The 23,216-nt window shown below is 33.0% G+C and overlaps 1 protein-coding gene across 4 annotated transcripts in view; it reads right to left on the bottom strand.

The window, feature by feature from the left end:
* The window catches only part of TECRL (trans-2,3-enoyl-CoA reductase like), a 158,938-nt gene that overhangs the window by 102,290 nt on the left and 33,432 nt on the right, over positions 1-23,216 (bottom strand). For 3 of the 4 annotated variants that reach the window (XM_029945347.1, XM_029945364.1, XM_029945357.1), the window contains exons 3-4: positions 4,061-4,105; positions 720-823 (exon numbers count right to left, since the gene is read on the bottom strand). In XM_029945347.1, the coding sequence (XP_029801207.1) occupies positions 720-823; positions 4,061-4,105 (149 nt within the window). The remainder of the gene's footprint in view (positions 1-719; positions 824-4,060; positions 4,106-23,216) is intronic. The other variant, XM_029945352.1, reaches the window with a different exon arrangement.

Genomic DNA, 23,216 nt, shown 5'->3' with positions numbered 1-23,216 from the left:
GAGTGCGAGCAAGGGAGGGGCAGAGAGAGAGGGAGAGACAGAATCTGAAACAAGTTTGAGGCTCTGAGCTGACAGCACAGAGCCCGATGTGGGGCTCAAACCCACGAATGCAAGTTCCAGACCTGAGTTGAAGTCAGACACTCACCCCACTGAGTCACCCAGGTGCCCCAGTCCTACATATCTTTTAATGTATTCTTCATTCTTATAATGTCATTGGATTCAGCTGCCACCACTTTGAAAGCTCCTCCTTCAAGAAGAACCAAAAAAATATGCCACAATCTCCTAACTCAAAGATGCCTCATCACTTCATTCTGATTTTCCAAAATGTCTTCCCTTTGCCTTAGAACATTGTTTATTGAATATTCTATCTCTTCTCTTTCTAATGTCAAAAATCCTCATATCCCCGGGTTCTTTGAAGGAGGAGCTACGAAACATCATTTAAATAACATGGCATAGAGGAAGCAGAAATAGGGCCATCAGTCATAGAATAGATTGACTTTTTAAAAAAGAATTTATCCTTTCAATTGAGTATTTCCATTGCTATAATTCTTGTGTAAAATTTTGGCCACTAATCCTAGTAAGGATGGAAAACTTAAAATACCATTCAGTATAGTATTTGGTTTCATTATGAATTTATTTGATAACAATTGTCCTTTTGACAACTAATTATTCCTATCAAAATGTGGGACATGTATATTTCATTTTAAACTGATACTTACTGTAATCCAACTGACCTGTTGACCTAAGTCTGTAAAATAGAGTGTGACAATGGAGGAAGCTGCAATGCTTTGAATGGTTATGTAGTCCTTCAAAAAGGGCCCACCTTAAATAATAAGAAAATATTAATTTAATACAATTTCAAGACATAGTGATTTTTAAAAAGCAATTTTTAATGTGAAACCAGTAACAGCTAAGGAAAAATTATATGTAGAACTTTCAATGTAGTATGAATATTTAAAGTAAAATGTAAACAAACCCATCAGTGAGATCAGCAATTTTTCACATGTACAGTGGTTTCCCACCTCTACCTAAACAAAGTTCAGACCAACACCAGCTCCTGTCCTGTTGTGTTCTGAGAAAACGTGATATTAGGTAATATCATAACCAATATAATACAAGTATAATTATGTCAACTGTTCTCTAAATGCTTTTATCATATGATAAATTAGAGTGAATAAATTTTAGTGGTCAATGCAAAGCACAAGGGGAGTGACATGATGTATGTTTTAGATGATCTCTATGGATGTTGTGTGGAAACTGGGAGGAAGGGAAGCAAGATTACTTAGGAGGAACTCACATTCATCAAACTGGGGAGTTTTTGGATTAAGAGGCCACTGACAGAAATGTTAAAAATGCATCAATTTCAGATATGTTTTGAACACAGAGCAGGTTCAACTTGAGAGGAGAGTATATCCATGAAATAAAGACAGCTCTTAGATTTTTGGCCTGAGTACTTAGGTGCATTATAATTTCATTAACTTCCCTAGGAAGATGACTAGGTAAGGAGCAGATTTGGGCGTGTGGGGGAATTAAGATTTAAGTTAGGGCATGTTAAGCTTGTGATACTTATTAGACATTCAAGTAGGAGCTGTCAAATAGACAGTTGGATAAGTATGTCTGTAGATATTTGAAAGTCATTAACATTTAAAGCCATGCTGCTTGATGAGATTATTTATGTATTCAGTTTGAAAAAAGAATGGAAATTGAGACAGGTTTCTAGCACTCCAGGCTTTCAAAGTAGTAAAAGAAACATACAGCAAAGATTACTGAGGAGTTTCTCATGAAATAGGAGGAAAATAAACAGAACTGATGTCTTAGAAGAATTGTAAAGGAAATGTCCCCTTCTTACTAAACAGTAGATAAGCCTGGCATATGTGTACTGAAAGATATATCACAAAGATATTTTTTAGCATTATTTATTATTGCAAAATAATTGAAAAGGCTTAAATGTTCATAAATGAGATTATGGTAAATATAATTTGTTTTATTTAAAAAGGATATACCATACAGAAAAAAAATGTGGCCTAAAGCTCATGAATCTCACAAGTATAATGTTATTATTATTGCCATTGTTGTTTTGCTTATATTATTTTTATGCTAACCTATTTGTGATTTATATTATCCTCAGTTATGAAAAAGTGTTGTTCCATTCTCTATTTTTGCAAGACACACTGAATATTAACTTATGACTATTTTAGATAATTTTCAGAATCTAATACATGGATTTATAATTACAGGTATATTAAAGTAAGATAAGATATGCATTGATATATATTAATTTTGAAGATTGTATTTGATAAATCCAAGATGAATAGGAAAGGCTATCATACCCTTGATTAAGTTATGCTATGTGGCTTCATAAGAGAGATTATTCAAGTGAGTCTGAGTTAATCATGTATTATTTAAATCTGCATGAATAGATAAGAGAGAGGAATTAAGATTCAAAGTACTAGAATACTAGGAATAAAGTACCAGAAAGATTTCTGAGATGAAGATGGAGAAGGACCATGGCAAGGGATGCAAGTAGTCGCTAGGAACTGCAGTGGCCTGTAGGACGTGACAACTAGTGATGAAATAGGAGGCTCTGTCATACAATCACAAAACAGTGTGAGTTCTTCAAACGACAAGAATGGAGATGTCAATGGAATTTCTAAAAGCCTTGAGACAAGAATTCAGCTCAACCAACCCATTGATTATAAGCTTTGTGATATTTTGAGCAGAGAAGCCACCATACTGTATTTTAAACGATTGTTATTTTCAGCAGAGTTTGTGGTAATTTATTACACAATAGTAGGAAGTTAATGCAACATAAATCAAGGTAAAGACTGATATAAGAAGGGTTAATAATATCTTGACAATCATGTATGACAACAAGAAATGTTACTAAGGACAAAAAAATATGATACCTTTGTAACACCAAAAAATGCTGAAAACATCTATCCAACATACACCTATGTATTGACATTTTTGAGGAGGAGATTCGCTTTTACTCCTGTATCACTTGATGACTTCAAGGAACTGAGCATTGGCATATTTTTATTATTTTTATTGTCATATTTTTAAAATTTTGTCCAATCAATATGACAAGTGAATCGAAGGACTCAAGAAAATCCAGGAATATTATTAATAATACCACTCAGACTCAGTCAGCAATCCAGGAACTTTGCCCCTGGCCTTCTATGTCTATGTATATTTTCCAAAGTGAGAACTATGCCATCTGTATCATGCTTCAGCATATACCAGGATTCAGCCACTTAAGGCTCCTGAATCTCCAGTCCAAATTAATTTTAAAAAATCATCTTTCTTGAGCATTTCTTCCCCAAAATGGACCAGACTTTAAGATATGTACCTAGGGGTTTGTCAAAGCTGTTGTATAAAGGATGTGGATGGTTGGAGCCAGCAATGCGAAGGAAAGGGCCAACTCTTCACCTTTATATTGTAGAAATCCAATGATTTTAAGAATTAGAAATTTAACTCTGTGCTTCCAGAACATTATTAAGTATATTAATAAAGGTAGGAAGAGAGAACACATTTTAGTTACCAGTTTGTATGACAGATTTATTACAGAAATCACAGTTCTTCACCATTCCCATATCCATATCATTTAGAGTATGAATTTCAGTATCTCTAATTAAGACTGGGTGTATATTTCCCCAGTCTTTTGAATATGGGTTAGCCTAGTCACTCACTTTAGCTAACAGAATGTAGGGCCAGGATCATATGACACTTCCAAGCCTGGGCTTAAAAACAATCCTTGAGTTCTTGTATTCATTTGCTCATACCCCCTCATTCCACCACTAAGTTAAATAAATGCTTGCTCTTTTGCCCATGAAAAGCAATGTTTGGTATTTTCTTTAGTTTTAGTGGTGTCTTTTATGTGAAGAAACTGTAAAAGACTAAATTTGCATGATGTCATTACTAACAGTACAAGTATTCTGACACATATATTCTGGCAGGGAATAGAACTACCATTTAGTAAGTGATAAACAAATATTAGCTATTGATGACATAAAAGGGATTCCAAATTTTAAAAAATATATCAATCAAACGTGATTATTACCTCGTTCTAGCTGCAGGCCAACTCGAGAAGGGTACCACTTTGGACCTATTCAATGAAAAGTAATAGCATTTAGTTATCAGCACAAGTGTCAATACATTTTAAAGTCCAATAGTTTCTTTGGATAAATATTTAGAGTACAGTCTCTTGGTCATAGAGTAGTTCTATTTTTAGCTTTTTGAGGCACCTTCATACTGTTCTCCAGAGTGGCTGTATCAGTTTTGCATTTCCACCAGCTGTGCAAGAGGATTCTCATTCCTCCACAGCCTCAGCAACACCTGTTATTTCTTGTGTTGTTGATTTTAGCCATTCTGAGTGGTGTAAGGTGGTTTTAATTGTGGTTTAATTTGCATTTCCCTGATGATGAGTCATATTGAGCATCTTTTCATCTGTCTGTTAGCCATCCAGATATCTTCTTTGGAAAAATGTCTATTCATGTCTTCTGACCATATTTCAATTAGATTATTCATTTTTTGGGCTATTGAGTTTGATAATTTCTCTATATATTTTGAATACTAACCCTTTATCAGATATGTCATTTGCAAATATCTTCTCCCAGTCCATTGATTTCCTTTTAGTTTTGTGGATTGTTTTCTTCCCTGTGCAGTTTTTTATTTTGATGAAGTCTCAATAATTTATTACTGTTTTTGTTTCTTTTACCTCAGAAAACATCTAGATAGAAGTTGCTACAACTAATGTCAAAGAGGTTACTGCCTGTGTTCTCCTCAGATTTTCATTGTTTCAGGTATCACATTTAGGTCTTTAACTCTATGATCCAGCAACTGTACCCCTAGGTATTTACCCAAAGTATACTAAATCAAAGGGTACATGCACCCTGATATATATAACAGCTTTGTCTACAATAGATTATGGAAACAGCCCAACTGCCCATTGACTGATGAATAATAGATAAAGAAGTAGTGTGTGTTTGTGTGTGTGTGTGTGTGTGTGCTTGTGTGTGTGTATGTATATAATGGAATATTACTCACTGTAAAAAGAATTATATCTTTCCATTTGTGACGATGTGGGTGGAGCTAGAGAGTATCATGCTAAGCAAAATAAGTCAGTCAGAGAAAAACAAATACCATATAACTTCACTCCTATGTAGAATTTAACTAACAAAACAATCATAAGGGAAAATAAAGGGAGGCAAACCATGAAACAGACTTTTAACTATAAATTACAAACTGATGGTTACCAGGGAGGAGATGGGAGGAGGAATGAGTTAAACAGGTGATGGGAATTAAGGAATGTACTTGTAGTGATGAGTACCAGGTGTTGTAGGGAAGTGTTTTGAATCACTAAATTGTACACATCAATCTAATATTACACAGTATGCTAAATAAATGGAATTTAAATGAAATTTTAAAAATGAATAATGCAATTAAGAATGGGCAGAAGATATGAATGGACACAACGCCTCCCCCAGGAAAGCTAATAGTTTCTATTGGAAGACAGATTCGACCTTAGGGAGTGCATAAAGTAGTTATCCAGCGTCATAAATGGAGATAGTAGTTACTCTTGCAGTGTGCTGATGAGCAGTAGTGGATAGTACTGGAAGAAAACATGATATGAGCTTTATGGGTGGTAATTTTCTGTTTTTTAATTTCAGAACTGGCTACATAGATGTGTTCAATTTGTGGACATGTACCAAGATATATGACATAGAATTTGTGCACTTTAAGCAAGTTATTCTTCAACAAAATGCTTCAGCATCTTCATTTGACACTTCATTTGACATTGAAGAACTTTGATCTCATTTTTTTAATATTGGCACTGAAAAGTGGGTTATTTTCTTTATCAAGAGTAAAATAAAATTGGAATAATATGTATTATTGACTTTTAATAATAATAGGCATATTGATCATAACAGAATATCACTTTAATTTAGTACCTTCTCCTATTATTGTTAGGAATAAATACACAGTTTACAAAATAATTCTATCTGGATAAAGAAATAAAAGCATACTTACTATACACAACCACAATGGAAAAATTGGTCCATCATTACCAGAATATAATTATTTTCTCTTAAAAGGAATTCTGTTATATTTTAAAGTTTATATCAAAAAAAGCATGTGGAATGTTCCTTTGGCAGTACTCTTTGTTTAATTTATTATGAATCAAGTTAATTTACTTAACATTAGATACTGAAGTTAAAGCATTACTCTTTAGGGTGACAGTAAGAGTAATGGTAATATGACATGACTAGACTATTCCAATAAATTCTGTCCAAATTTACTGCAAAAGACAACTTACACATGTACATTATCGTGAAAAAATAATTTATATGTCAAAAATTATCACATGTTTAAAAGTATTTAGAATTATATTTAAACCAAACTTTAGTTATAGCATGAAGAATAAGCAGGCGAAAATTTTAACTTTGACATTTGTTTTTTTTAATTAGAAAATATGCAGGTAAAACTTTTTTTTCTGTTTTTGTATTTATTGATACAATTATATTTATATAGCATTTGTTGCTCTGAAACGTACATTAACATTATTTGTTAAAAACTATTTTTAAATATTTACTTGTATGACTCATAGTGAAAATCTGCTGCCAAAGAAGAAATGATGCAAATGTATACAGCAGAGGCTTCTGTAGTTTTAACTGAGTTCGCAATATAGGTATTGGAGAAAATATAAACCAAATTGGAATCCATTTATATTGAACATTAGTCATCGAGCATCTATACTGGGTGAACATAAGCTGTCAATTTCTGTCCATTTTAATTATATTCACATGAAACATTGCTCTCAATAGCACACGATGCCTCCTACAGTGGAAATGCAAAACATCATTCGAAGTCCATAGATCTGTCTATGATCTAGATGAGTGAACACTGGCTGGACCCACAAAGGCACATCAGAGAAGTTAGAAGCTCTAAACACTTTAAGGGAAATCCATGTTCTCTCAACTCTCTTAGCATTCATAAACTATAAAAATATTTATGAAATAAACTTGACATTATGGGCTATGACCTTTGAAAACCGTGTCCTAGAGAAAAAGTTATTAACTGCCTATATAAGTCTTTAGATTAATTTCAGTCACCTTTTTAAAGAGCACAGCATACATTTGCCGAAATGTTCTGTGCTTATGGGGGTGAGGTGGAACAGGTTCAAAGAATGGCAGAAAAAGTTTATAAACATAAATTATAAGGAACATCTGTTGCATAAGGACTTTTAGCATGGTTGAATAGTCTAAAATATTATTTATGCTGCATTAGTACATTGAGGATAACAATTGGCTTACAGATGAATTACAACAGCATGAGATCTAATGCATCTGCATGTCTAAAATTATCAAGATAATGAACTTGATGTGTGTAAATTTTTTCATATTTTAACCACGACTTACAGTTCTTTATTGATAATTGAAAGTTTTTATATCACTAAGGGGTAATATTTTAAATGAGTAATATATGTAATTAAATATATATTTAGTTCAATATGTAATTAAAATATACTTATTTTAATAAGGTAGTATTTTTCCAAACTGCTGGTTGTGACCCATTACTAAATTGAAAAATGGAATTAGTATTATTCTTAGCATTACACAAAGAAATAGGATAGAATAGAATATAGAATAGAATAGAATAAGTAAACATGGATTATCATGACACTCAATGCAATATATTGGAATAAATTCTAAATAGGTTAAGTATTATTTCTTGAATTTTTGTTCAATATTTTAAAGCATGTAAATACATTGTATTTTATAAGACAAATAAACATTTCACATTCTCATAGTCAAAAAGTTTTGAAATCCACGAATCTAAAAGATATCATTTCTTAAATTGATTTCTATTTGTATAGAGCTTTCACATAAAAATAAAAACTAGTGATTGAATTAAATCCCATAAGATTAAACAGATTCAAAGTATTTGATTATTTTATTCATTCAAAAATATTTTTTAATTTTCATTATTAAGGAAGAACAATAAAACAAATTACATAGGATATATATCATGTAAATTATGCATCATCCATATTCACGCAAGTACATGTGCCAGATGCCTGCCCTTGCTTTCTTGTAACCTAAGACTGTGTTAATTGCCATTATTTTTATTATGATTCAAATTTCTCCTATTGGATGTTGTTCAACAGTATAAAAACACATCACTTTTAAAATACAACTTTAAAAGTTGGTAATAAATAAGTGAACTATTTTGTTCTTGACTTGCTAGTAGAATCCACTCTATATTTGTGTATATGAAAATATAGAACCAATTAATAGGACATACATACTAAAGCATGCATAAAGTTATTACCATGGTATAGTTTGTAAGATGTTAAAAAATATTACTGATAGCTCTTGATTACAGATGGCTTTGAATATTTAACTGAAATCCAAAGTTACATCATTACTGAAAGAAGAGAAATTTAGAAGAAAAATGAATGGAGGGATTTTTCAGAAATCCTAAGTATCCTTCATGACCTAGCACACTATGTCCTCACTTATGACGCTAGGCAAAACTTCCCCCTTATCCCTACTGTTTTCTTGATTTCACCAACCTCACTAGAAGGAGAAGTTCTGAGAGTATTTAACAATTAAGGAAAGTTAATTTATATGATGGAACCTCCATAGTAGACTAGAGAAACCTCTGGGAATAGAGGAAATGGTGATGTTTTTGTTGTTTACATCCTGGTTTCTTTGTGGATGGTGCTGTGAGATGGTACAGGGAATAAATAGAATATAGTCCTGAGAAATATACTATTCAGAGCTGGCTCTGTTCAGTAGCTTAGTGCAAGAAAGATGAAGTTCTACAAGTTTCTACATGGCTGGGTTTAATTCCTCAAGATTCCAAAACTGGATGTAGATTATAAAGACCAAATTTGACTATCTGGTTCATGGTGACCTACCACTAGATATGCATATGGCAATAAAGGCTAATCTTGGAAATGAGTGTTCCAGAGAGTTAGGAGAAAAAGATTATTTTCCAAATAATTGTATATGCAAGTTCTTAGAAAATAAATTCTAAGTATTCTGAAAAATAATGATACCTGTCAAAAAAATCTTTAGGTAATAAGCCTCAACAAAATGTAGCATTGTTTTTAAGTGATCTCTATGATCAGTGTAGGGCTCACATTCACAACCCCAAGACCAAGAGTCACATCCTGCACCAATTGAGCCATCCAGGTGCTCTAAGACAACATAGCGTTATAAATTAAAGTGTATCAACCATTCTTTCTAGTAACCTATTTGAAAGAAAAAGTAAATTGTGTGTGTATATAATTATACTGTATAACACAATATGTAATATATTTATGTTTGTATAATTTATACTTGGAATTTACATAGAGGCTTTTTTGACAAATACAAATAAAGTTTAGAGAAATCAAATTTATCAGGTGAACCTGGATGCTTCAGTTAATTGATTATCAGACTTGATTTTGGCTTAGGTCATGATCTCACACTTTGTGGGATTGAGTCCTGCATGGGGCTCTACACTGACAACGGAGCTTGCTTGGAATTCTCTTTCTCCCCCTCTCTCTCTCTGCCCCCCCCCACTTGTGCATGCTCTGTGTGTGTGTGTGTGTGTCTCTCTCTCTCAAAATAAATAAATAAACTTTAAAAAGAAAGAAATCAAAACTATCACCAACTCATTCTTGATAATAAAAATTTATGGGGGCGCTTGGGTGGCTTAGTAGGTTAGGCATCTGGCTTTGGCTCAGGTCATGATCTCATGGTTTGTGGGTTCAAGACCTGCGTTGGGCTCTGTACTGAAAGCTATGTCAGAGCCTAGAGCCTGCTTTCAGATTCTGTATCTCCTCCTCTCTCTGATCCTCCCCTGCTCTCACTGCTTTTCTCTGTCTCTCAAAAATTAAAAAAAAAAAAAAGGAATGATAATATAACCAATTAGATCAGGGAGAAGAAAGAATTAATCATTTGGAATATGGACCAGAGTAAATTACTCAGAAAGTAAAAACATGAAAGGATTAAGTAGATATGAAAAGAAGATTAAAAGAATAGGGGTTAAGGGGCACCCGGGTGGCTCAGTCGGTTTAGCATCCTACTTTGGCTCAGGTCATGATCTTGGGATTTGTGAGTTCAAGTCCTGCATCAGTCTCTGTGCTAACAGCCTGGAGCCTGGAACATTCTTTAGATTCTCTGTCTCCCTCTCTCTCTGCCTCTTCCCCACTCACACTTTGTCTCTCTCTCTCCCTCAAAATAAACATTTAAAAAATAAAAAGAAAGAAGAGGGGCTAAAACTGAATGATATATTAGGCATATGCAAGCATAAGCAAAACATTTTATAAATGATATCGGTAAACTATATATGCTTTCCTATACATCCCATTGAGGACAACTAGAAAAAATATGGAAAAATATTTCATCAAAATATCCACAGAGTAATTAATAAAATGGAGAACTATGAGGCCAAGCTCTGGCAGAAAGGGAAGCCCAGATAGCTGCGTCCAGCAACTGGAGCAACATTCCCCAAAGGATATCTGCTTGTACTGGAAGAGAGAGGTGAGCAGGAATTTCCACAGACTCACAAGTGTAAGGGGACAGAAAGGCAGACTTTATGGTCAATTGAAAAGGAGAAGCCCTGGTAAAAGCTCAATATTTCCATTGGTTTTGTAAAATAAGGGCAAATCAGAAATAAACCAGTTTCTATAGGAAATGAAGCTAAATTTGGAATCATCTCAATCCTTGTTTGGATTCAAGTGATCTGTAATCTCCAAGCTTCTGCTTTCCTACCCAAGAAAGCAAACAATAAATCACTTCTGGAGGCAAATAATTTTCCAGAGTCTTTTATTATCTTTACATAGTTTCATATTTTTCCATATTCCATATGGCAGTTAGATTGAAAGCAGACTTCTAAATAGCAACAATAGAAAGTATTTGGACAGAGCTTTTAAATGGAGAATCTTGTAAAGTAAACATAAAATAAGGAGTATTACAGTAAGAAATCCTACGCTCTGTAGACCCTCTCTGTCTGCTAGTAGATAAATATCTAAAGGATCAACTTTCAGAAACATAAGTTCCAGGACTAAGAGATGAGATAAATTAAATAATATTCAGTACAGAAACTGGCATATACATGGATAATTCTACATAAAATAGAAGAATGTCTACATAATTCATTTATATAAAAATATAGATAAGTCATAATAGTATATATGCATATGCAGAAAAAATACTATACAACAATAATTACAAAATGAAAAGCACTCTTTGAACTTAACGCATGCTAAATATCTTGGATTATTTAAGAAGAATGTAAGAATATTGATCAATCTCAGATTTTGATAAAAGGATTTTTTAAAAATTCTGAATAGTTTATTAGTAAAACTCCATTCCATTAGCCAAACTTTTTCTTTATAACTTCCACTTATATTACTTGATCTGGTATCCAAAGTATACAACTTTTTCATCTCGTATCAGGCAAAAGGTGTGCTTTATTGGAAACTTCTCATATGCAAAAATAAAATTAAAGTACAGGACGTGTCAACCAAGTAGTGGAATGCTAAATAGGAAACATGATGCCATGACAGAATGTCCTGGACACTTTGCATTCCCACCTTGTTTATAATGTTTTATTATTTACTACTGCCAGAGCTTTTCCAAACACTACAATCCTATAAGCAAGCCTGAACAGGGCAGACACATGAATTCTGCTTCCTTTTTTTTATAAGAAATAAGCATCAAGTATATTATACAAGTCTTTTATGTACCAAAATGCTGGCTGCTGATTTAGTATTGTTGGTTCATTTGTTGTATTTGTTAGAAATGATCCATTCAGTACAGTACTTCACTAGAACTAAATAGGCCATTCTCTTCCTTTGTAGTCCTATAAATGCCATCCACATAATTAAGTGAGCAAGTTAAAACAGTATCAAGGAAGCCAGTAAGATATGAAATGTGCGATAGTGATTATATATCTGAAGAATAAAAGAACCATTTCCTAACTCACCCCAACAACAGCAAAAAGTTTTAACACTAAAACCGGCACCAACCAATGCATATAATTTTGCTGACCTTGGAAAGAAAATGCATCTGTTAGAGAATTTGCCATTACAAACTGCTCAAATAAGAAAGACAGAGCGCTATCACACTGTATAATCAGCAATCACAAAGCAATACTCCTTCAAAAAAATGGATATGGTTCTAAAAATGGAAAATTTAAAAGTTGCATAAAAAACATTCAGGATTATAAAATAAAAGAGCATGAAAGCAAGAGGCATAAGGTAACAAACCAATTTCATAGTAAATGCAAGACATAAAGCTAGAATAATGTGAGGCACGGAGAACACACAGAGTATAACTAGACTGATTCTGTATCCTCACTGGCTTAAAATTTTAATCAGTTTGTTCAACAAATTACCCACCTTACTTCTAAGAAACTATCAGCATTGATCAGCATGTCTATATTCCTGCTTACATTAGACACCATCAGCTGTCAGCCTCCTAGAATATCTACCAGCACAATGATACTTCTCCCAATTTTGCCTTGCACAACCACTTCTCCATGCCTTCTAATACTCCCCCAAAGTGCTTTAGGGCACTCCTTGTCTGTCAATGGCAAAGCCTTCTAAATGATCAACTTTCACTCGAAAAAGTCCCCCCATCTTCTTACTTTAATAGAAAATCTCTGCATATTTTTAACTAGTATTTATTCTTTACATTAAACTCATCCAATTGTGGGCATGAAAATGTATTAGAATTTTCCTTGCTTTAAAAGTTGTTTCCAAAAACAATTTTCTCCATTCTCTTTGTAAATTTCATATATTCAGACTTAACACTCTAATTTTCTTTCTTCTTGCTGCCATCTCTGATGGACTGGACTTTCCATGTAAAACATCCATGGAGAACATGCTCTCTACCACTATGTATTTATCATTGTTGGTGATTATAATATGACTTTAAACTCAAATATTCTTGAATTTTCAAGATTTTCCAACAATTATAATACTATTATTATTATTTCTGCCACACGTTCATTCCTCTCTAGGCTTAATCAAAGGATTCATAGTTACAATCGCACCCTAATCAATGATATACTACTTTGCACTTCTTTCCCTGTCTCTAACTACCTGGAAAACACTAAACTGGATTATTTAATTCTCTGTGTCTAAATCGGAGTTTCTGGGTGATTTCTGTGCAGGGAGAATCTCCCTGGTGCTATCCAATGGAGCAGATCCGAGTATGATTTCCCAGTTAATTTTTTTCATTACCCTGGTTTTGTCTTCCTGTGTAAAATTATTTTATGCAGTCTTAAAGATGCTTAGCATACATTTTTCTTTACTGGTGCACCGCATCCATGAGAACAGACAGATGCGATCTTTTTCATTACCGTTGTATATGAATTGATTCGAAGATTACCAGGCACAGAGGAATGTGTGATTTTATGGGATTTGAATAGATATATGGCTTTATGTTGAAGAATTGGTAGAAGTTATATATGCATATTCAACCAAATGTGAAATTAGTTATTATATAATAAATATTTTTTCTTACATAAAAACTCAGTATTCCTTTGCTAGTTAACTGCAAAGTGGACAGTCACTCTCTGGAACTGACTCCTGGCACTATAATCTACCAGCTATCTTATCTATCCTAAGCAAGTTAACTCAGTGAATTTTATTTTTTTTTTCTGTTAAGCAAAATGTTTTAAAGAAATAAAAATATAACAAAAATATCTAATAGGGATATTGTGAGTATTAAATGAGATAATGTTTACAAAGTACCACAAACTATTAAAAACTAACTTAAAATGTATTACTAACCTTAATTTTTTTTGGAGGTTGAGAGAGAGAGAGAGAGAGAGAGAGACTTAAGCAGTCTCCAAGCCTAGCACAGAGTCTGATGCGGGTATCAAACTCACTACCTTGTGATCATTACCTGAGCCAAAATCAAGAGTCCACCCAGGTACCCAAAAATGTGTTAACTTTAATTTTAAATTTTTAAATGTTTATTTATTTTTGAGAGAGAGAGAGAAACAGAGAGAGAGAGAGACCAAGTGTGAGCAGAAGAGAGGCAGAAAGTGGGAAAGACATACTCCAAAGCAGTCTTCAGGCTCCAAGCTGTCAACACAGAGTCCCACACAGGGCTCAAACCCATGAACCATGAGATCATGACCTAAGCTAAAGTAGGTCCCTCAGCCGACTGAGGCACCCAGGTCCCCCGTGTTACCTTTAATTTTAAAAGAAAACAACATAAAACCTTTCACTCGTTTGTACAGATAAAAGATTTTCTGCTAGCAAATGATATTTGCATTCTTGAAATACTATTTCTGCAAAACCATACCCTGAAGAAAACAAATATGAAAAGTAGTTAAGACCAGAGTATTAAAATCTGTACAACCCTTTATTGTGATTATTAAGAGAAACCAGTAATGATCATAATACAAATACCAGTACAGGTGAAAAGGTTTTTAAAAAAATAATGGAAAATGTGAGACTTTACCTCATTTTAATAAAATAAAAGTTGATGGAATTGTGTATAAGAAATATCTGCAAGAGCTGAATAATAATGATAAGGAGGAAATTGGCAATACATACTTTCAAGGCAGAGCACATGGGCAAATTGAGTCAGGTAGGAAATAGATATTGTGATATTGTATCTATTTGTCTGCAATGCAATGTGTTCATGTTACATACTCTGAATTTAACTGACATTTCTTGTTGGTTCAAAATGATACTATGTTCAAAAAAAAAGAGAACAACAATTATAAATTCCACATTAGGCTAATATCATTCCCTAATTTATATAAATTGATTGCTGTCACAGAAATAAATATGACAAGTAAAAAATCAATTAGGAATAATCTCACAGTCAGAGTGTAGGTGTTATTTGATAGGAACAATACCCAGAAAACATTCCCCGCCCACCCTTCAAATCATCTATTAAATACATTTTTCTTTGCTGTCACCAAGAAACATACTTTACATATAGAATATGAGAAAACTAGAGGGCCTTATGTGCCATGAGGAGCTTGACCTTGATGCTGAAGATACTAGAGTAGTAGGGATAAGATACTAGAGCAGATCAGTGTGTGAGAAGATGTAGCCAAAGCTATAATTGGTATCTGGAATAAAACTTACAAAGACTTGTACTGTGACTATGAGAAGGTAATATGTAAATTCAGATATACTAGTGGTACAGAATTGGTATTTGCCTTTAGTAACAGTCAATTATTAAATATCAGAGATCCCTGTCAGAAAACTACATCTTAACATCCAATCCAAGGATTTTAATATATATAATATGTCTGTATGTACACATACCTACACAGTCACACATACCTGTATAGGTACACAAATAGTTGCTCTTATTATGAAATATTCCATTTATTTTAGGGTTAGGCAAGTTTACATTAACTTGCCATTTCCCAAAACCGGTAGCTTCAAATATAAACAGAATACGTAGGATGAATATAGTTTTTCATTATTAAATTGTGGCAAATACTGAGACGTCCAAAGACAACTTTCAGCAGAGTCACATAAATATCTCAGAAGTTGAACATCTTCCATATGAATAGACCTCGGGCATTTTAATAGCATTTTTACATTGCAAAATAATTCAGTATGAACTACATTGATTGCACATTGTTCCAAGAGTTAATTCATTTCAGTTTTCACAAATTCTTGAGATATAGTAAAACAAACAAACAAAAACAAAACCAAACCCAAAAATGACCTAGAATGTTTCCAGGTTAAATCTATTCCCTCATCTTTATGTGTCAAAATTCTAATTAATATCATGAAGTGTCTGCAAAAAGTACAAGATGTTGAGATGCTACATTGGCTGTTTATTATAGAGTCAAAGTTTTGGGAAAGAGAGTTTTCATTTCATTCATGCATTAGTGTTAATTTCTAAATCATGGGAGTTGTTGCGACCACAAACCAAAGAGGAAAAACATGTGGAATTAAAAGGGAAGAAGGCTGAAGACAGAACCTAAGCAATTCCAGCGTGTAGGAAACTAAACAATGAGAAGTCCTCACAGAGTCTGAGAATGAGAGGTCAGAAAGAAGGCAAAGAAATTCTTAGAACAAAGTGGACAGAATTAGAATCAAACCAAAGGACTCAAACAGAATGGTGTCCCAAGTCAAGTGCAATGCAGTGTTCAGGTTACACGTGACCAAAAAGGATCCACTGCCCTAGGGAAAGGGAAACTGCCAGAGACCTTAGGAGGGTCTGTGGCATACAGACAAAGGAGAGCGTTTTGAAGTGCTGAGTGGTGGAGAAAGGACGAGTGATGGAATTGCTATAAGTGGTTTGTAAGTAGCAAATTATTGATAAAATAATTTTTAGGCATCATTTGAAGATACAGAAAAAAACAGAGACTTAAAAGAGTAAATCTAGGGGCACCTGAGTGGCTCAGTCAGTTAAGTGTCAAACTTCAGCTCAGGTCATGACCTCATGGCTCCTGAGTTTGATCCCCATGTTGGGCTCTGTGCTGACGGCTCAGAGCCTGGAACCTGCTTCAGCTTCTGTGTCTCTCTCTCTCTCTGGGCCCCTCCTTCACTCATTCTCCTTCTCTCTCGCTCACTCTCTCTCTCTCTGTCTCTCTCAAAAATAAATAAACATTTAATTTTTTTTTTAAAAAAAGGAGTAATTCTAAGGATTTGGATAGAGAATTGCCTAGAGGATCTAAAAGTCTATTATGGATTAACCTGTAAGAGAGCAGTTTAGATTTAGTATGGAATAGTTTTAAGCTAGAGAGTGATTTGGATCAATAATAAAATAGGAGTTTAGATAATATAAAAAATAAAATAAACTTTAAGCTAGATGATAAATCAGAGGCACCTGGGTGGCTCAGTTGGTTAAACATCTGACTTCGGCTCAAGTCGTGATCTCACGATTCGTGGGTTCAAGCCCTGCATCAGGCTCTGTGCTGACAGCTCAGAGCCTGGAGCCTGTCTTTGGATTCTGTGTCTCTCTCTCTCTCTCTCTCTGACCCTCCCCTGTTCATGCTATCTCTCTTTGTCTCTCAATAAAAAAAAACATTAAAAAATTAAAAAAAAAGAATTTGTTAGATGATAAATCAGAAGAAAGATAGTGTTCTAGAGACTATATCTCTCTGAGCTCCAGAAACTGGTAATCCTAGATCAAAACAGTTCAATATTTACAATGGTACATGGCCAAGTGATTTGTTTAGTTTCAAATATTAAAATTCAGTGATAAGTAATGTCAAATCTCACGGTGTGGATAAGCCATAAGTAGCTAAGGCAGAGTGGAAGTGAAAATTCCAAGAAAAGCAAGTAGTTTTGAAATTATCATATTGGATTATTATCATTTTAGATGAAACTTTCAGTGTAATTCTTGGCCTTAAAATGAAGGGGAAATCTAATAGCCAGAATTTATTAGATCTCTCAAAGAAAATAGAGAAAGGGTAGGTAAGTAAATTTCCAGAAAAAAAATACATAAAAATCTCAAATGAGAGTGTGAAAAATTAATTCACTAGTGATGCAACAAGTGAAATCTAATGCTGAATGATTTTTACTCACATCAATTGTCAGACTTGTTAGTATCCAGTACTATCCAGGAAAGGGAAGAAAGACTCTGAACTACTTAAAAGAAGTAGTTAGGAGAGAAAATTTGGCAAAACATACATGTTAAGATTTCAAATGAGCTTATCCTCTATAGCAGCATTTCCCCCCTGCTATTATTCTTACAAATACACCTAAATAAGTTTACAAACATGAATTACTCTGGTCAATAAATAACTTGTTGCATGGTACATATTAAGTGTCTGCTAAATATTTTTCCGCATTCAACAGTTTTGAATAAATAAGCATAATATTTCTTTATTATAGACGCAATTAGAATGTGTAATCAGAAAACATGTATTACACATCCACACAAAAGTATATCTCCAGTAGTATTTATCCTGTAGGTCAATATTTATTTACATAAAAGTATTTTTAGAAAATATGTCGATAGAAAAGCTATTAGAGAGCAATTTATAAGATATGTGAAATTGTAGGAGCACCTGGGCGGCCCATCAATGATGTGTGTGACTCTTGATTCTAGCTTAGGCCACGGATCTCATGGTTCATTAGATCAAGCCCTGAGCTGAGCTACGTACTGACAGCACACGGCCCGCTTGAGATCCTCTGTCCCTTTCTCCCCTCCGCTCACCCTCTCAAGCTCTCTCTCCCTTTTAAAATAAATAAATAAACTTTAAAAAAATATATGTGAAATTGTTTATGTAGGCATAGAAAAGTATCTCTAGCCTTTAGTAAAAATGTTTATATTAGGAAGCTACTGGTTTATTCATTTCATTCACGGCTTTTGCATTTTTGGAAATTTCTCTTGTATGCTTATTATTTTATAATACTAAAAAGTGAAGCTATGTTATTATGCTATGATAATCTCATTTATTGACTCTAATGCTTTGCCCACAAGTACATACAAATCAAACAAAAAGTCATACATGAAAATGAGACATTGGCACATAAATATCTTTGGGATTATAAAAACATTGTGGTATATTTAGCACATCTCAATTTATCATGGAGATTATATTTTCAAAGGATTTGTAATAAAAAGGATCCTGTGAACTTTGAATATGACATATTTTATGAAATTTGTAAACGAAAGATAGTTTTAAACCAACTATTAGGTGTCAAAATATCAAAGAACAATAATCCATTTTAGCTGTTTCCTTGTAATGATAAAGTGTCATTAACAAAGCATTTTAAAAGCTCATGTGCTGTTTTTAGATCATTTACATAAAATTCCATGAATGGGATGCATTCATGTCTCTGAAAATTTCCTTAAGGAAAAAAAAATCTCAGAAATGAGAAGACTAACACTGCAAGAGTAAGCTATGTCTTAATAGATTCCCTTGCTATTTTTAAAAAATTTCTTAGTATTTATTTATTTTTGAGAGAGACAGAGCGTGAGCAGCAGAGGAGCAGAGAGAGAGGGAGACAGAATCCAGAGCAGGTTCCTGACTCCAGGCTGTCAGCAGAGTCCGATGCAGGGCTTGAACTCATGAACTGTGAGACCGGGACCTGAGCCAAAGTCAGATGCTCAACCCACTGAGCCTCCCAGGTGCCCCTATTCCTTCGCTTTTTTATATTACTCATCGTTAATTCTGCTAATTATTACAATTTAACCCAAACACTAGCAAAACAAATTTTAGAAAAAGAAAGGAAAAGAAAAAAAGAAAAACAATATTGCTTGTGCATTAAAGTTTGTGAGATGATCTTTGATTTTGTACCAGTGGCCCAAGTGCACGGTGTGCATTCTGGTTTTGGATTATTGAGTACGTTATACAATATGTTATATGAGTATATTATACAGTATGTTAACCAGTCCAGGTATTTTAATGTCCCAATATCTATCCCCTTTTGAATTTAAATTTCCTCACATACACTCACATATTCAAATATAAATTGGAAATTAATCATTTGCTATAGGTAGGCTATCTCTTCTGATATTTGGTGAATCTATAATGTAGGCACTTGCCCAAATATTGCTAATTCAGCTGTTTTAATGTGTGCATATTATAAAACAAAACTATTTCATAATACCAGGCTTTGGCAATGAAAAATGAATCAAAATAGCCTTGATATTGCACAGCGATACACAGGTTTAAATGTTGTGCCATAATGAGAGCCGAAACAATTTACAGACAGGATCATACCTCATGCACTTTAGGAATGGTATTAGCCATGACAGTTGAATTACATGTACCTGGCCATCCCTTCCTCGCACTTAGATCAAGATTCTGCAACAATAATACATCACTTAGGTAAACTGAATTTTCAGCATTTATGTGGGTTTCTAATGATAGTAAGTATACAGCAATGTAAATTTGACAAGCATTTTAAAGCAGTCACAGGTAGAAGAGCTCTGTTTTCAATACCTGAGACATTAACATGTGCCAGTGGTTTATACTGTGATTTGAATTGAAACCACAAAGAAAATATGAGCTTAAGTAAAAAAAGACCGGTACATATAGCGAGGGCAGATGGAGAAAACAAAGTTGTATTACTATATATATCGTTAGTTGAATTTCATAATAGGAAACATTAATGAGATATAATAAGAAACCATGTTTTGGACAAAAAATTACTACACTTTGTGATTTATAATACCTATTTTTACTATAATAGAATAGATTTGAGATGTTTCTTTTTAAAATATTTTTATCTCAAAATATTTGCAGCTCTTAATATATTTGTAGGTGATACATTCTTAAGTTTCTTTTTTTTTCAATCTCAGCTTGCCACTTTCAGAGAAAATGAATCATCAATTTTTCTAAAATTTCAAGATTAGGGAAGCAATCCTCCTTCAGCATTACTTTTTTTTTAAAGATTTGACATTTCTCACCATTAACACAAAAAGGTTTTTAACTATTTTGAAATATACTTTAAAGAAAGAAAGTTAGATATATCCTGTTAGATATATATCTCCTACTTTTAAGAATCAGGAGAGCATCTATGGCCACGCAAAGTAACATTTACTAACATGTAAAATAAAATTTTAATTATTTTAACTGATGAATTCAACATTAAGCAATTCTGGAAAGTCATTCAATTTGTGTGTATGTATGTGCATACATTTGTGTGCATACACTTAGTGTTTTAGTATGCCAAATACCATGAGGGCTAGACTATGAATATTATCTTTAGTAGTATGGCATATAACCTGATCATTTAACTTGATTAATGAGTATTTGTTAAATTAAGTTGAATAAATAATTTTTGCTACTCAAGTAGCAAAACAAAATTCTTAAAGATAAAATGAAAATACCAAAAAACTTTATTATTTTGTGAGGCAATCATGTGGAAACATAAAGCATTTTCTGTGAAACTAACTTTTTTAATTATCAAATACTATTTGGCTTCAAATTATAACAGTTCTTTGTTTACTGAAGTAAAACTAATATTATGTGGGATAAAATTTTTAAATGATGTATACAGTATGGTAAATAAAGAGGAGCTATTTTGAAAGTCTTGCTAATTTTTAAATGGGTTAAATACGATACAAAAACATTTACTCTTTTCCTGAAATATTTTGTATGAGATTCATCAAGGATGCAGTTAACTGACAGATATTTTTGTTGTTTCTAGCTAGGTGGACCCATATAATCTACTTTTTGTGTGCAATTGGCAAATTTGTTAGAAGCTCTTCAGTGACCAGAACATCAATATTAACAGCATTTATTACCTTATCTCAATCTTGAAATCTACATGTAATATGAAAAGAATGGTGATATTTCTCCCCCCTGGCAAAGGGTTTTACTGGACTTTGGTGATTAGATTTCTAGAATGAAAATAACCACTCAATTCTCATAGCTTCCCCAAAATCCAACTTTGTTACCCAAGAATGAATAATCTTCCAAATCACTCCATTTCTTCATTTAAAAGATTGATAAGGCTCATAATTTTTGGTTCTGAAGAAACTGTTAGACAACATTAGCTACTTCTAGAGTTAGCAGTGAAGAGCTTTTTAAAGAAAAACATTCTGCCACTTCTTCCCTTGGTTACATTTATCATTTTTCTAGCTTCTTTCATTGAGAGATCAGGGAATTCTACAACCCTGTCCAGAGGCTCCTTCAGATTGCCTAGAGAATACTCATTATTCTATACTATATGCCATAAATCCTTCTACTGTGTTATCTTTGTTTTGAGTTATTCTCCTTGAACCTTTCAAAGTTTAGCAATGTGTATATCCCCCCGGCCTTTTGGCAAAGAACTATATGCATTTCAGCTGTCACAATAAATTATATATTCCTTCATGTGGCTGAAACTACAATTGGTCTGCTAATTCCATTGTTCTTTCTCCTGTTTCTTCCCCTCTCTCTCCTCCCCAGGCTCTGTCTAGGAACTGTAGATTATAAACATCATTGAAACTTGATATTGCCAAGTAAATGATAACACACAGGTCATGGATAAAATGACTTTTTTTGTTTTTTGTTTTTTTCAGAAACTTCTTTTATGACACAGAGTGAGTGTACAAATTATACTTCAATTGGTTGTCATTCACTTTTTACTTCAGTTCATATACTACTAATTCTTAGATCAATCTCACAGGAAAAAATTTCATTAGCAGTTAAAACCATATTTGCATTCATTCCTCTTACTCATATTAATTGTTTTTAATTTCGTAGTTGGTCTTATGGTGTCATGTAACATTACAAGGTGATTTTAGTTTTATAGCCAATTGTGAACTATATTTAGACTTACAGCAATATTATTCATTACATAACTCTTGAATTAGTTCCCTATTTGCAAAGGAGGACTAATGATAGCATTTCTGAAGTAAAATAAACACACATTATTTGAATTTTTGCTTAAAAATAATTATAAACGTGACTCTGTAAGATAGAGGTAATGGGGTTAGTGGTTCAAATACAGGTTACAGAGTCATATTTTCTGAGTTTGAATTCCATCTCTGTGACTTATAAGCTATGTGACCACAGGCAAGCTATCTAATCTTTTAAAAAGACTTTTATTTGTAAAATGAAAATCAAAATACTATAAGATGACCATAAAATTGCTGTATTTTTAAATATTTGCTGCACAGAAATATCTTAGGATATTAATAACAAAGAGTGATTATTTCATAACAGTTAACTATATTTATTTTTCGTAATATGACTATTAATGCAAGGTGACTAGAGTAGGATATCCAAAGATATAATAAGGCACAATATTTGATAGCAACAGCTCAACAGTGACACTAGCTATAATGATTTCAACTTAAAAAATTGAGAGACTAAGAAAAAATCAAGGATTCTCATCAGAACAAAAAGTAATTTATGTTTTGATAATTTAGCAAAATTTTTAACATAGAAAAATTTTTCTACACAATATAAAGAGATATGAGCAAACATGGGGGAACAAATACAGATTCTCTGCCTAAGAGACAATTTAAACTTACTGTACATTTTTTAAGGGATTCCATAGTCCAAGAAACAAAGATTAATTATGCTATAATTATTGACAGAAAATATGAAATTCAACAAAGAGACATTCATTTAAAGGAAAAATAGAGGTTTTAAGTATCAAGCATCAGTTATGTGGAGAAAAAATCTTATAGGTTTTGGAAATAAATTTTCCAATAAAACTAGATTTCTGCAGCCCAGAGATGTTAATTAAAGCTAAGAGAATTATGTTTTTGAAGAATAGTATTTGAAGACAACAAAGTTACTAATAATTAGAGACACTTAGATTTGAGGAAAGAAGA

Source organism: Suricata suricatta, chromosome 1 (genome assembly GCF_006229205.1).
Source record: "Suricata suricatta isolate VVHF042 chromosome 1, meerkat_22Aug2017_6uvM2_HiC, whole genome shotgun sequence".
NCBI classification, from domain to species: domain Eukaryota; kingdom Metazoa; phylum Chordata; class Mammalia; order Carnivora; family Herpestidae; genus Suricata; species Suricata suricatta.
Note: the sequence above shows the minus strand (reverse complement) of the source record. Positions and strands in the feature narration are given on the sequence as shown.